At 45.3% G+C, this 12,749-nt stretch overlaps 1 protein-coding gene across 7 annotated transcripts in view; it reads right to left on the bottom strand.

Annotated features, from left to right (window-relative positions):
* The window catches only part of Hydin (HYDIN axonemal central pair apparatus protein), a 358,781-nt gene that overhangs the window by 71,271 nt on the left and 274,761 nt on the right, over positions 1-12,749 (bottom strand). For all 7 annotated transcript variants that reach the window (XM_078032635.1, XM_078032636.1, XM_078032634.1 and 4 more), the window contains 4 exons: positions 12,443-12,608; positions 5,144-5,779; positions 2,595-2,816; positions 261-469 (listed from right to left, as the gene is read on the bottom strand). In XM_078032635.1, the coding sequence (XP_077888761.1) occupies positions 261-469; positions 2,595-2,816; positions 5,144-5,779; positions 12,443-12,608 (1,233 nt within the window). The remainder of the gene's footprint in view (positions 1-260; positions 470-2,594; positions 2,817-5,143; positions 5,780-12,442; positions 12,609-12,749) is intronic.

Genomic DNA, 12,749 nt, shown 5'->3' with positions numbered 1-12,749 from the left:
ATCCTCCTGCCTCAGCCTCCGGAGCTGCTCAGATTATAGATGTGGTGCCGGGCCTGGCAACACACAGGCTTTTAAAGTGAGAATGTTTTCTTCTGGCAAGAGAGGGTAGGAGAGCTGCCTGGGAGAGGCCCTGCCCTGCTGGGGTTAGCACTGCGGGTCACAGGGCCCCACGGGCAGCCCAGCCCTGTTCCCCTCTGGTGATGTGATAGCTCAGTGTGGGGCTTCTGCGTCCCCCTCCCTCGGGCAGCTGGGAGGCCCACCTGATGAATTTCTCCTGAGAGTGCTGCCCGCTGAAGTTGTTCTGGTCCATGTCGGTCAGGGGCGTGATGATCCCAGCAGGGCCCCCAGCAAGGCCCTTCCTGTTGAAGGCCATGCGGCGTTTTTCCTTCTGAGTCTCCCGGGTTTGCTCTGGTTTTTCTTTGGTTTTCTGTCTTCCCCCCTTAGATGAGGTGGGCTGTTCCTCTTGGACCTTCATTAAAAATGAGCACAGGGTCTTAAATACTCATCTTAGGTACACCCCAGCAGAGATGGAGATTCCCCGGACCCGTCTGCAGTCTGGGGTGGTGGTACTGTGGGTGCTGCTGCGTGACAGGTGGGGTCCAGCCTGCCTGCCAGTGATAAGACCTTGCTCCCCAAAGAGGAGGCTGAAACCCCAGAGAAAACCTGAAGTCGGCAGGGAGGGTGCGGGACCAGGATTTCAGCCCTTGACAGTACTCAGCCCCCCCATAGCCAACAGGGCTTCCAACTTCTTTGGCATTGCGAGACCAGCTGTCTTGTTCACTCAACATCTCATCTCCAATATTCTGTTGGCATATTTTATTCCCGGTCATCTCCTCTCTCCTTCTCTTTGTTTTTAGGATTTATGCTGTTTTAAAAAAATCTCTTACTATTTTTGTAGAATAAACATATATTTAGTATGTCACTTTAATAAGAAGTTTCCATTTTTCTAGGGGTATTTTCATGTTTCTTGACTAATTTTTTTTCTTTTAATTTTATTTATCATTTCTAACTTTTTATTTTAGAAAACTTTCAAAGTTGAAGGCCTAATACAGTCATAACTAGTTTTAACAGTGGGTAATATTTGTTTATTTATTTTTGGTACCGGGGATTGAACTCAGGGGCACTTGACCACTGAGCCACATCCCCAGCCCTATTTTGTATTTTATTTAGAGACAGGGTCTCACTGAATTGCTTAGTACCTTGCTTTTGCTGAGGCTGGCTTTGAACTTGTGATCTTCCTGCCTAGCCTCCCCAGCTGCTGGGATTACAGACGTGTGCCACCAGGCCTGGCTAGTAATATTTATTTATTTCATCCATTGTTTTTCCTTTGGAACCACTGAAGGTGAGTTGCAGATGGTAATTCTTTGCCTCTAAGTACTTCAGCCTGTGCCTGAGATCAAGGACTATCTAGACTACCATAATACTGTTACAGCATCTAAGAAACTGAACAATAATTCCAGGCTATCATTTGGCATACAGTCCATGTTAAAATTTTCCTATTTGTCCCAGGCATTTCTTTTTTAACCATTTGTTTCTATATTGGTTATTATTAAATCTATTTAGTATCTTTTTTTTCTGTTTGTTTTTGTGCTATAGATTGAACCTAGAGTTTAGTAACTTTAATCTCCAGCCTGCTACCTTGTCCCAATTGTCCTGACTCTTTGGAGAGACCATATCTATGTTCTTACAGTATATTTCATACTTTCAATTGTTCTGACTCTTCTCACAGTGCCATTGAACTTACTCCTTTTCTCCCTCTATTTCCTGAAAATTCGGCTTAAAAGCTTGATTTGACTCATAGGTGGTACTGGACACTTCATGCTTCAACACTAGGTTATAGATGCTAGGACAGTGCCACAGAGTACAGTAATTTTATTTTCTCTCTGCAGAGGTACATAGTTCGTGGGAGCATGTGTGGAGAGATTAAACTTTTGGGCCAGTGTTTTCAGGAGATAAAAAAATCCCTCTATAATTTTAATATCATATTATTGCTATCATATCTATTTCCCTTTGAGATTTATTCTACTAATTCTGAATAATTTTCTTCTATTTTTACATGATTCTATTTTGATTACATCTATTTTTATTCCAACTAGAATTTATTTTATTATAGTATCAGGTAAGGAGATAAAAAGTGACTTTACTCAAAATATCCAATCTTCCCATCTTAATCTCTTTAATAACTGATTCTTTTCCTGGCTGTGTTCCCTGAATTGGAATCTGTGGATCCTTGTATTTTTAGGCACTGTGTAAATCACATTAGCTTCATAATACATTTTTTGGTATCTTTTTAAAGGAGCTAGTTTTGCTTACTTTTTTCTTGCAGTTGAGCTTCAGAGTAATGTAACCAGTTCCCGAGACCCTCCCCTGGGGACTGGAAAGGTTGGAAGGTCAGTGGCCATTATTTTCAGCCTCCTCTTGGGAAGCAGGGTGAGTCATATACAGGGAAGGTGCAGCCTGGGGAGGCTTGCACAGGATGGCAGAGGGGAGAGGAAGGGTCAGGATTTGGCCACGTCGGGTGGTGACCTTCCTTCTGCCCTCTGAAGTCCTGTCAGAGTCAGGAGAACCAGCAGCAGATGCAGCAGATGCTTTACCTTCGGAGAGACAGTGTTTGTGCCAAGTTCAAATTCTGCGTCTGGTTCTTTCTTTTCTTCTACCAGGGAGACCTCATCCGTTGGTGGAGTCACAAACACAAAGTGTTTCAAGATGTCAATGGTGGCGATGGGTTGCCGCTTCACAGGATAGGAGATGACAGAGAACAAGGCGGGAGGTGGGATGGGTGGTCCAGAGGACCCCAGACCCAAGATGTCCAGGATCTAAAAGAAAGGCCTGATTACTTTCCTATGCAGAGGCTGGGCAAATCTCAACCACCTCCTTGAGAGAGCAGGAGTGGCTCACCCCCACCCCCATCCCTCAACATTCTTGACTGACACTCCTGCAATAAGAATGGTTCAAGAACAGGCATCAAGGACTTCTGAACAGCTCTGCAGGGATTTCAAGACCTCAGTACCCTAGACAGACTGTGAGGTCCCTATACTTTCTGTAGTCTTTGCCATGCTGTATTGTGACTGTTTAATGATCTGTCTTTGCAACTTGACTATAAACCCCATTAGGACGAAAACCAGGTTGACATGGCCCAAAGCCTAGCACCAATCTGCATAAACAGACCAGCTGGTAAGTAAGGTTCTGACGCTGACAGTGTAGAGTTGCTTCATCCATGTTCATATTTCATGCTTCTATTTTCTTTCACTTTAAATGCTCTTTCCTTTCAAAGGTGAAAGAAAGTTAGGATGGGAGCAGGTCAAATAGAGCATAAAACAAAAAATCCACCAAGGATTCTAGGAATGCAATAAAGGATGGAAATGAAAGAGGTCAAGAAGAACCTTGAGAGAGAAAATGTACTCCTACAGCATCCCAGTCATCTCTGATACATAATGCACGAGCAATTTCCAGAACAGATGAGTTGAAAATTGATTTCCCAGCATGCAAATATCATCAGAATAAGCAGGCTACACCCATACTAATTGTTTTCATCACAAAAATAAATGCTATTGAGTGCTCAATCTATGGACCAAGTAGCCTGTTAAGTCTAGCAAGTAACCATTGTTATGTAATCACCCTGTGCCTCTCATCCCAGGGGCCAGGAGCTGGAGTTCCTTCTCCACACACCGTCCCAGTATTTAGAATGTCTGTGAGGAAAGCATTGAACTGCTGGTACCAGTTATTAAACTACCAGAGCCAGGAGGTTCTCCAAGCAAGTCTAACCTATGACTTGGGATGTGAAGGGTACAAAGCAATACAAGGAGATGTTCTTGGCTGTAGGTCTTTTTTAAAAGATGTATTTTTGGAAAAAAAATCACAATTTCTTTTGTATTGAGGCAAAACTGTGAACTGAGCTGCTGGGGTTTGTCCTCCACAGTCTTCTCCTATGGCCCCACCGTGGACCACTATGGTAAAATTTGTTGAGAGGCCACATCATTTGAAGTCTGCACCTCTGGGGAATTACTCTCCACTAACACTTGCATATTTGTAACCTTCTCAGGCTCCATTCTCTACTTTGAAACATTGTACCTAGTTTCTGATAAACTAACCAGAGGTCAGAGAGCATAGGCTCCTCCTCTCCCCTGGCTTACAACTCTGGCTTACAACTTGTTTTTGGTAAATAAAGGTTTATTGGAACATAGCCATATTCATCTGTTTACATATTACTGAAGGCTGTTTTCACCATCCCAAGGCTGAGACGCATGGTTGTGATACAGAGCGTATGAGCTATAACCTAAAATTTTACTTTCTGGTCCTTTCCAGAAGAAAGCCTGTCCCTATGACATAGGTATTTAGGATAAACAGAGAGATACACTGAATCTTAAAGGAAGCGCCCATGAGCCATTGAGATGCAGAAAGCACAGGTGGAAATCTTGAGCAACAGGCCCTTGGCCCATGTTCTTGTAAAACAAGGGAAACACGCACGTGCAGGGAAAATGGACATGAAATTGTGCAGCTCCATCCTGGCCTCACTTCCAGTCTGGCTCCTGATACAGCCCTGCTATAAATATTGGATCCCCAGCCCAAGGCATCTACATTCCTAAATAAACCTCTGTCTATGCCCTTGTCTGGCTTATGCTAAAATTCTTTTCCGTCACATATGTCAAGAACCCTGCTGATCCTCACTTGAATTTTCCTGCCCCTCTGGGAACTCCTCAGACCCTTCTCCAAAGACATCTCTTTTCCCAGGACACATGGATAAAAGGTATTATACCCCCTATGCCTCCACTGGCCAGGGTGTTTTTCACAAATGCAGGCGGAGAAGGGTATCTAATAGGATAGTTTCTGTCACTGTGGGAGGCTTTTGGGGAAGAGATTTTGGAGTAGAGGAGTCACTTGCCTTGCCATCCCATAACACAGTGATGAAAACATCAAAGATGAGCTGTACGGGTGGCTATGAGGTTTGATAGAATACTAAGACCGGTGGGACTTTCTATGGATTTTATTTTGCCGATGCACAAAGGTCCCTCTAAGTCATTATTGTCTTTTATCCCCGGGGGCATTAGAGATGAATCAAATTAAGGGATGAGGATCTTCAACAGGAAGGACCTTTTGGATGGGGCGTGGCGGTACCTGCTGCCTCATTTGTTACCACTCCTACCTGTTCCACCCTGGGGAGCCTGTCATTCTCCAAGGCCTGCTTCCAGTTCAAGCCTTCGGGGTCCGGAGTCTGGATGTTGATGAAGGGCACCCCCAGGTCCTTCTTGCCCTCGTGGTCTTCTTCCCCCTCCTCCTCCCCGTCGTTGCGCTCCTCCAGGGCCCGCAGCTTTTCCAGCCGCTCCCTCTCGGCCTTCTCCCTCTCCAGGCGCTCTCTCTCGGCCCGCTCCTTCTCCAGGCGCTCCCGCTCCCGCTCCCGCTCTCGGTCCCGGTCCTTGCGGCCCCGCCGCCCGGAGGGAGCCTGGCGCTGGTCATCGGGCTCATGGGGCACCTCCTCCATCCCTCCGTGAGGCAGCTGAACTCCTTGCTTGCGGTCCCAGAACACCAGGATGGCCTGGATATCCTTCAGGCTCAACTCATAGGCCTTGAACTTCTGGGCCAATTGCTTTTCAGAGTCCTTTGGCAAGTCCCCTTCACTCTCCTCTTGTTCTGGGACAAGAGGAGCCCCAATCGAGTTGACATCGGTCATGTTTTTTTTTTTCTTGCTTTGTTCTTCCTTCTCCACTGTTAGTTGCTCCCGGACAGAAATTTTCCTTTCTAGCGGCTCCATCTTGAGATCTGGTTTGCTGGAAGCAATAATCTAGAAGGTAAAACACAGAAAGGAGGTTTTATACAGTTTACTGGGTGAGGAGACTATGTAAAAAACAGTAAGAGGACAGACATTTTTGTTTCAAAAGGTGGCCTCATAGGATCCAGGCACAGTCGTGCCTAGGAACCACTTTGGGGGGCTTTTATCTAAAATAACCATCCCGTGGTTCTTTCCCTGCTGTAGATTGGGCTGGGATCTGGTCCTGTGCATTCTGAGAAAGCTATGTAATGCCCTGGATGTGCGCTCCTGGCTGACAGCTGCTGTTCTGAAGGGTCAACAGGAAAAGTCCTGCAAATCAAGCCTTCTGCACCTGCTCTCAGGTGCTCTGGAATAGGCCAAGTGTTGAGTCTTAGTTGCATTGCCTGCTGGCTGTGTTCAGTCCCAGTTGTACTCCTGGGCAAGGACTTAACTTCTCTCTGCCCCATCTGTATAGTGGGGGAGAGTAGTACTGGTACTGACATTAATAACTACGCCAGAGACTGTTGAAGACTAAAAGTGTGGATACATATAAGCAGCTTGAGAGTGACTGCCGTGGAGTAAGGATTCTATTTAGCATGAAGTTATTAAAATTACACAAGTTTTGTGTATGTTGTGTATTGTTGGGAACAAATGGGGGTTTAGAATCTGGCTCTACCCTAGGCTTTTAGAAAACATTTATTTATTTAATGAACTGGGCATATAAAAACCACATTTAATCTTTTTCTTCCTTCCCTTTCAAATTTGTTTTGTAGGCTCTGATTTTCTACCTCCCCTGAAATCCTCAGGTAGATTCCATTACTTTTTGGGTCATTATTTGGTGATGTCCTGTCTCGTCCAGTCTACTGGTCACCACCTACAGTATAACCGAGTGTCCCCCTTCCCAGTTACAGCTCTTCTTCCTCTGTGTTCAGGCATGTTGCAGTCTTGGAGACCTGTGTGACCTGGGGCGGGCTTTTCCCTATACCCAACTGAACCTCCTCCTACTCCACTTCTCCGTCTTGAACACAGCCCAGCAACATGGCTGGCTGTGTTCAGTCTCAGCACTGGCAAAGCTGCTTATGAGGTAAGAGCTCCGACACCTTATGGCAGCTTGCATCAGGATGGGAGGGAATGGATGCTTCTACTGCATCCATTTTGGTCTGGAAAGCCATTGCCAACACACTAGGGTTGGTTCAGAGGATGGAGCCCAGTGAGGGGAGGACCTGCACTTGGAAGATTGTAGGAGCCCAGCATACAGCAGCTGGGGGATGATAAGAACCTACTTCAGAATATGGAAGAGTTTAATGACAGGATCAATGAGCTTGAGTGAACAGGTGCAGAAATAAAATATACACATTATTTCAACATGAGAAATACTGACAAAAACGAATCATGTGTGAGGCCACACAACCGAGCTCCACAAATGTGAAGAAAACACGACACAGAACACGTTCTATGAAGACGGTATTCTAGAATCAGAAATTTAAATGATCCTCAACGAGGCCATTCATTTGGAAATGAGGAAATACACTTTGAAATAGTCCATGGGTTGAAGAAGCAGCCATAAAGGATTGTAGAAGATATTTTTAGAATCAAAGAGCAATGAAAATACTGGATGCCAACCCTTGAGGAGTAGGTCTAAAAATGCTTTTATAACTTTTAATAAATTAGAAAATAAAAATGATTCAAAATTAATAAAATAAGCATCCGCCTTAAGAACTGAGAAAAAGAACTGAAAAATAACACCGTGGAAAGAATAAAATTATAAAGAGACAGGACTAGAAACTAATTAGATAGGAAACAATGATACAATAGGGATACTTTGGGCTCCGAGGCAGAAACTGTTACTTTGGAAAGCAATAAAAATGCCAAAGTCCTAGCAAGATTGTTCAAGAAAAAAGAGAGAAGTGTACAAATAAGCACCATGTGGGGTGATAACAAGAACATAAGCACAGATACAGAAGAGGTTGAGATAGCAGCGTGAATTACCCTAAGCCAGTAAACTTGAACGTATGATAAGGTGGCTACTTTTAAAGAAAATCATGAATGACCAAATTGACTCTGAAAGTAAAACCTAAATAAACCTTTAGTCCTAAAGCAAATTAATTCAGAATATGTAATCTACCATGTGAATTGACTGAAGAAGAAAACCAAATCGTGTCATATAGTTCAACACCCACAAGCAGGAAATCTGCATAAAACATTTCAAAACCTCGAGTGCTTGAAGGCGTGTCGAGCCACCCAGACAGTCATGAGCTGCAGGCTGCGATCAGAGAGAGGAGGGGGTGACACAGAGTGGCCCAACACTGGAGCTGCTTTTCCCTCAAAAGTGTGGCTGAGAAGCTGAGCAAGACTTTTGACAGACTCATGGGAACTGGGGTTCAAAAACTAGCTAAGAAAAAGAGATCTTGGTAGCTCCCCTACCCTTTGATTAGGACTCTGAAAGGCTCCATTGTAGGAGTAGGGCTGGACCAGAGTAAGCCCAGCCCTACCAGGGACTGAAGCTTGGTTCTAAATGATCTCAATCCGGGTTGAAGTAAGACTTGAAGTGCTCCTAAGCGAGCTGTCTGCCAGAATCAAATAGTGGTCCTCTCTGGAGGTAGATAACATCCTCCAGTGCCTTGAATTATTTCTAATTTCATGTTCAAGAAATAAAAAAATAACCTAGTACCCAAAGAGAAAAGACCCTGTGTCCAGAAACCAAAAACAAAGGCCAGACAGCAGAAGAAGCGTGCCTGGGACTTTGTGCATTGGCATTGTCAGAAAGGACGTGAAAAAAATAGGTTGAATATGTTGAGGAAATGACAAGATTGAGGATTTTGAAGAGGACTAGAAAAGAAATAAGAGCTAGTAGCTTTCTAAAACAAAAACAAAATTAAGAATTAAAAGGAGGTTTGAACAATGAGTAGACCTCACTGAAGAAAGACAGTGAACTTGACAGCATGCCAGAAGAAAATGTCCAGGGTGAAGGAGCAGGAGACAAAAGCATGCAAAACCCAGAGCAAGCAAGAGAGACAAAGGAAATACTGGGAAAAGTTTGCAAAAAGGTCGAGCACATGTGTGGCTGGGATCCTCGAGGGAGCCGAGAGAAAGAATGGAGGACAAGTGGTTTCGACAAGTTAGTGGTTTGAGAGTTCCCAGGCCACAGATTCAAGAATCATTAGAAACCCTGTGCAGGATCAAATATTAGGAAAATCATAGTAAATTACCGAATAAAAGAGACAGCCTCTTAACAACAAAGAAAAAGCATCTTAGAAGAATCGAGCTAACATGGGAGGAGCAGGACCGTGCTGCCACAGAGGACAGAAGGCGCCTTCCTCTTCACCCTGCCCAGAGCAGCTTTTGCCCTTTCCCTTTAGAACCTGCAAGTTCTTCCTGACTCTCTCCTTCTCCCCCACCACATCAGGTGAGGCCAGTAAATAGCAATGAAGCCAAATGTGGGGTAGGACCAAAGTGCCTATTTTGGTGCCTAGAGAAGGCTAGGATTGGAAATCTGCAGAGTGACTAAGGATGGATAGAGAGAGAGCCCAGAAAGGAGCCCAGCAGGGAAGAAAGGATGACAGAAGAATAGGCTTTCACCAGGACCGCCCTACTGACCTGTGCAGGAGCCCAGGCCCAGGTCAGGCCCAGGAGTGCCCCCACTGACCTGTGTGAAAGCCCCCCAAAACAAGATCACCCTGCACAGAGCAGAGGACCATGCTGGGGCTCCCCATTTACCTAGGAATTAGACCAGAGACCCTGTGCCTAACAGAGGAAAATCTTCATCACATTGAATTAGGCCCCAACGTCCTCAACAAGACTCCTAAAGTGCAAGAAATAAAATCAAAAGTCAATGAATGGGATGGATTCAAACTAAAAAGCTTCTTTTCAGCAAAAGAAACAATCAATGAGTTGAACAGAGCCGCCTACAGAATGGGAGCAAATTTTTTGCCACATGCACATCAGATAGAGCACTCATCTCCAGGATATAGAAAGAACTCAAAAAACTTAACACCAAAAAAACAAAACAAAAACAAACAAACAAAAAAAAAAAAACAAACAACCTGATCAATAAATGGGCTAAGGAGCTGAACAGACACTTCTCAGAAGACTATATATAATCGATCAATAAATATATGAAAAAATGTTCAACACTCTAGTAATTAGAGAAATGCAAATCAAAACCACTTTAAGATTTCATCTCACTCCAATTAGAATGGAACTTATCAAGAATATAGACAACAATAAATGTTGGCAAGGATGTGGGGCGGGGAAAGGCACACTCATACATTGCTGATAAGACTGCAAAATAATGCAACCAATCTGGAAATTAGTATGGAGATTCCTTAGAAAACTTGGAATGGAACCACCATTTGACTCAGTTATCCTACTCCTTTCTATACCTAAAGGACTTAAAATCAGCACACTGTAGTGACACAGCCACATCAATATTTATAGCAGCTCAATTCACAATAGCTAAACTGTGGAACCAGCCTAGATGCCCATCAATGCATGAATGGATAAAGAAACTGTGGTTTATATACACAGTGGAATATTACTCAGCATTAAAAGAGAATAAAATCATGGCATTTGCAGGTAAATGGATGGAGTTGGAGAATACCATGCTAAGCAAAGTAAGCCAATGCCAACAAACCAAAGGCTGAACTTCTCTCTGATAAGTGAATGCTGACACATAATTAGGGAGGCATGAGAAGAATGGAGGAACTTTGGGCAAAGGGGAGGGAGGGGAAGGAGGGGAGTGGGTATGGGGGAGGAAAGATGGTGGAATGAGATGGACTTCATTACCCTAGGTACATGTATGATTGCACATATGGTACAATGTTATTTCATGTACAACCAAAGAAATGAAAAGTTGTGCTGCAATTGTATAAAATGAATCAAAATGAATTCTGCTGTCATATATACCTAATTAGATAAATAAATAAATAAATAAATAATAAAAGAACAGGACTTTCACTGGAAACAAGAGCTTAAAGGATAGGATCAACCTTGTAACTCCCTCAGAGAAGGAAGCTGAGCAAGCCAAAGCTGGACATGAAGAAGCTGCCAGACCTTTTGATGGGAGGGAATGAAGGCTACCCCAGTCAGGGTAGGAAAGGCCGGGCATGAATGGGAAGCCAGCCTGAGGAGCCTGTAGGTAGGGTAATTCTTGGAAATTCTGAATTATGGAAGAAGGAGAGCAACAGAGTGCTGGTCAGGGGGCTACCAGGTTGAAGATTTTTTTTTTCTTTTTTAAAGGGTGATTCTTAAACATGAGAAATCTTAAAGAGGCCCATGAGAAGAAAGACTGAGGCCAGAGCAGAGAGAGGGAAATGGATGGTGCTAAAGACCCAAGACCTGGAGCAGTCCTTTGGATGAGGAAGCAGGAACGTCTTCAGTTCTTCCCTTCCACCTGGGATCTTCTTTCACTTCCGGAAGATATATCCAGTCTCAGCAGATTTTCCTGAGCTAGCGTTTACTCGCCAGGCTACTGCTTAGTCCCAGGGGGGCCTTGAGAATTTCCCCGGGGAGTACGATTGATTGTTTCAGGCTAAGCTCAGATGATACCCTGCTTGCCCCCAAATGGATGGCTGTTGCCCCTCCCACCCCACCCAAGGTCCACAAAGCATATGCGAAGGGATGTGCCCTGTTCCTGGTAGAGGGGACTTGCCAGGGGTGGGGGTGCTCAAGACGCAGTCACTTGAGCTGAGAGGAAGATGAGAAACCCTCACTGAAGTTCCAACAGATTCCACTCGGAGACTCTGGTGATGATGTTAGTGGGCATAATTTGCAGTTGACTGTTTTCCAGATAGTCTTTCTTTTAATAATGAATTAAATGCTGTCTTTCAAAAGCGAGTTTAGGAAGACAACTTCTGCACAGATTATTCCCACCTTTTCCAAGTAAGAAATGGACACTGTTAATTGCAAAAAAAATGCCTGACACACACACACACACACAGACACACACAGTGACTAAATTCTCCCTCCTGGCTTCATGAGCAACATCATGCAAGAGAGGTGGGAGTCAGTCCCTGGAATTCTCTCCTGGGTACCCTGTGTTGTCCTTAACCTGAGAGGTCATATACTTCTCTCATGTCAGTGGCATCAGGCATCCTTGACCTGTGTCCACTTCTGTGTACTCAGACCCTGCTTCCTCCTCAGCTCTGGGTCTGAAAGCCACATTCCTCTCCTCCTCTCTCTTCCCCTTTCTGCTGTGCATTCTGTGTGTTCAGCCATGACTGCCCCTGCGGCTAACAGCAGACAGGGCCTCCCTGGTTGCTGACTCTCTGCCCTGGGTCTACTGGGCTGCGGTCACTGTCTCACAATCACCCACTTGGACCTGTCTGCACCTTGTCTCAAAGTCTGGCTTTAGCCTCACCCTTGACTGTTGTCAAGGAACACATGGGCCTCATGGGGTTCCTCAAGGCAGATCTTTAATGCAGCCTATTTAGCCCCACTTAGGGTCCTGCAGCGGGCAGAGGAAAGAGCAGGGCTGTGGTCAGACAAAACTGCAGGTCCTGGACTGGGACTTCACCTCTGAACTGGGGATGGAGTTCACCTCTCTGACCCTTGCAGGGCAGGAGGGATGCTAAGGTCCTCCAGCCTCTGCCCCCCCCCCCAAACCAGACACGTTGGGCTGCTTTCCAGAGGGGGAAATGGGCTGGGCCGGGTGGGGGGTTATGTGCTGCTCCTCTGGTAGGAGCAGAGGAGGGCTACCTGCTTGTTTGGCACTGGAGGCTTCTTCACGGGGGGCTCCTCCTTCCCGGGGAGGCCTGGCTTGAGCTTTTTGATCCTTCGCTTCAGCTCATCCTCCTCCTTCTGTCGCTCGAGCTCCTGCTGTAGCTTCTTCTCCTGCATCTCCTTGGCCAGTCTCTCCATTTCCCTTCATGGACCAGGCAGAGGAACAGAGGTCAGGGCCACCTGCCAGGCTCTGCCCACCTAGACTGCCTGGAGGAGGGGCCCTGGCCAGAGCTTCCATGGGCATGAGAAGAAAGAATGGACAAAAGAAAGAGGGGCAAATAGG

The sequence above is a fragment of the Ictidomys tridecemlineatus genome, chromosome 15 (genome assembly GCF_052094955.1).
Source record: "Ictidomys tridecemlineatus isolate mIctTri1 chromosome 15, mIctTri1.hap1, whole genome shotgun sequence".
Lineage (NCBI taxonomy): Eukaryota > Metazoa > Chordata > Mammalia > Rodentia > Sciuridae > Ictidomys > Ictidomys tridecemlineatus.
Note: the sequence above shows the minus strand (reverse complement) of the source record. Positions and strands in the feature narration are given on the sequence as shown.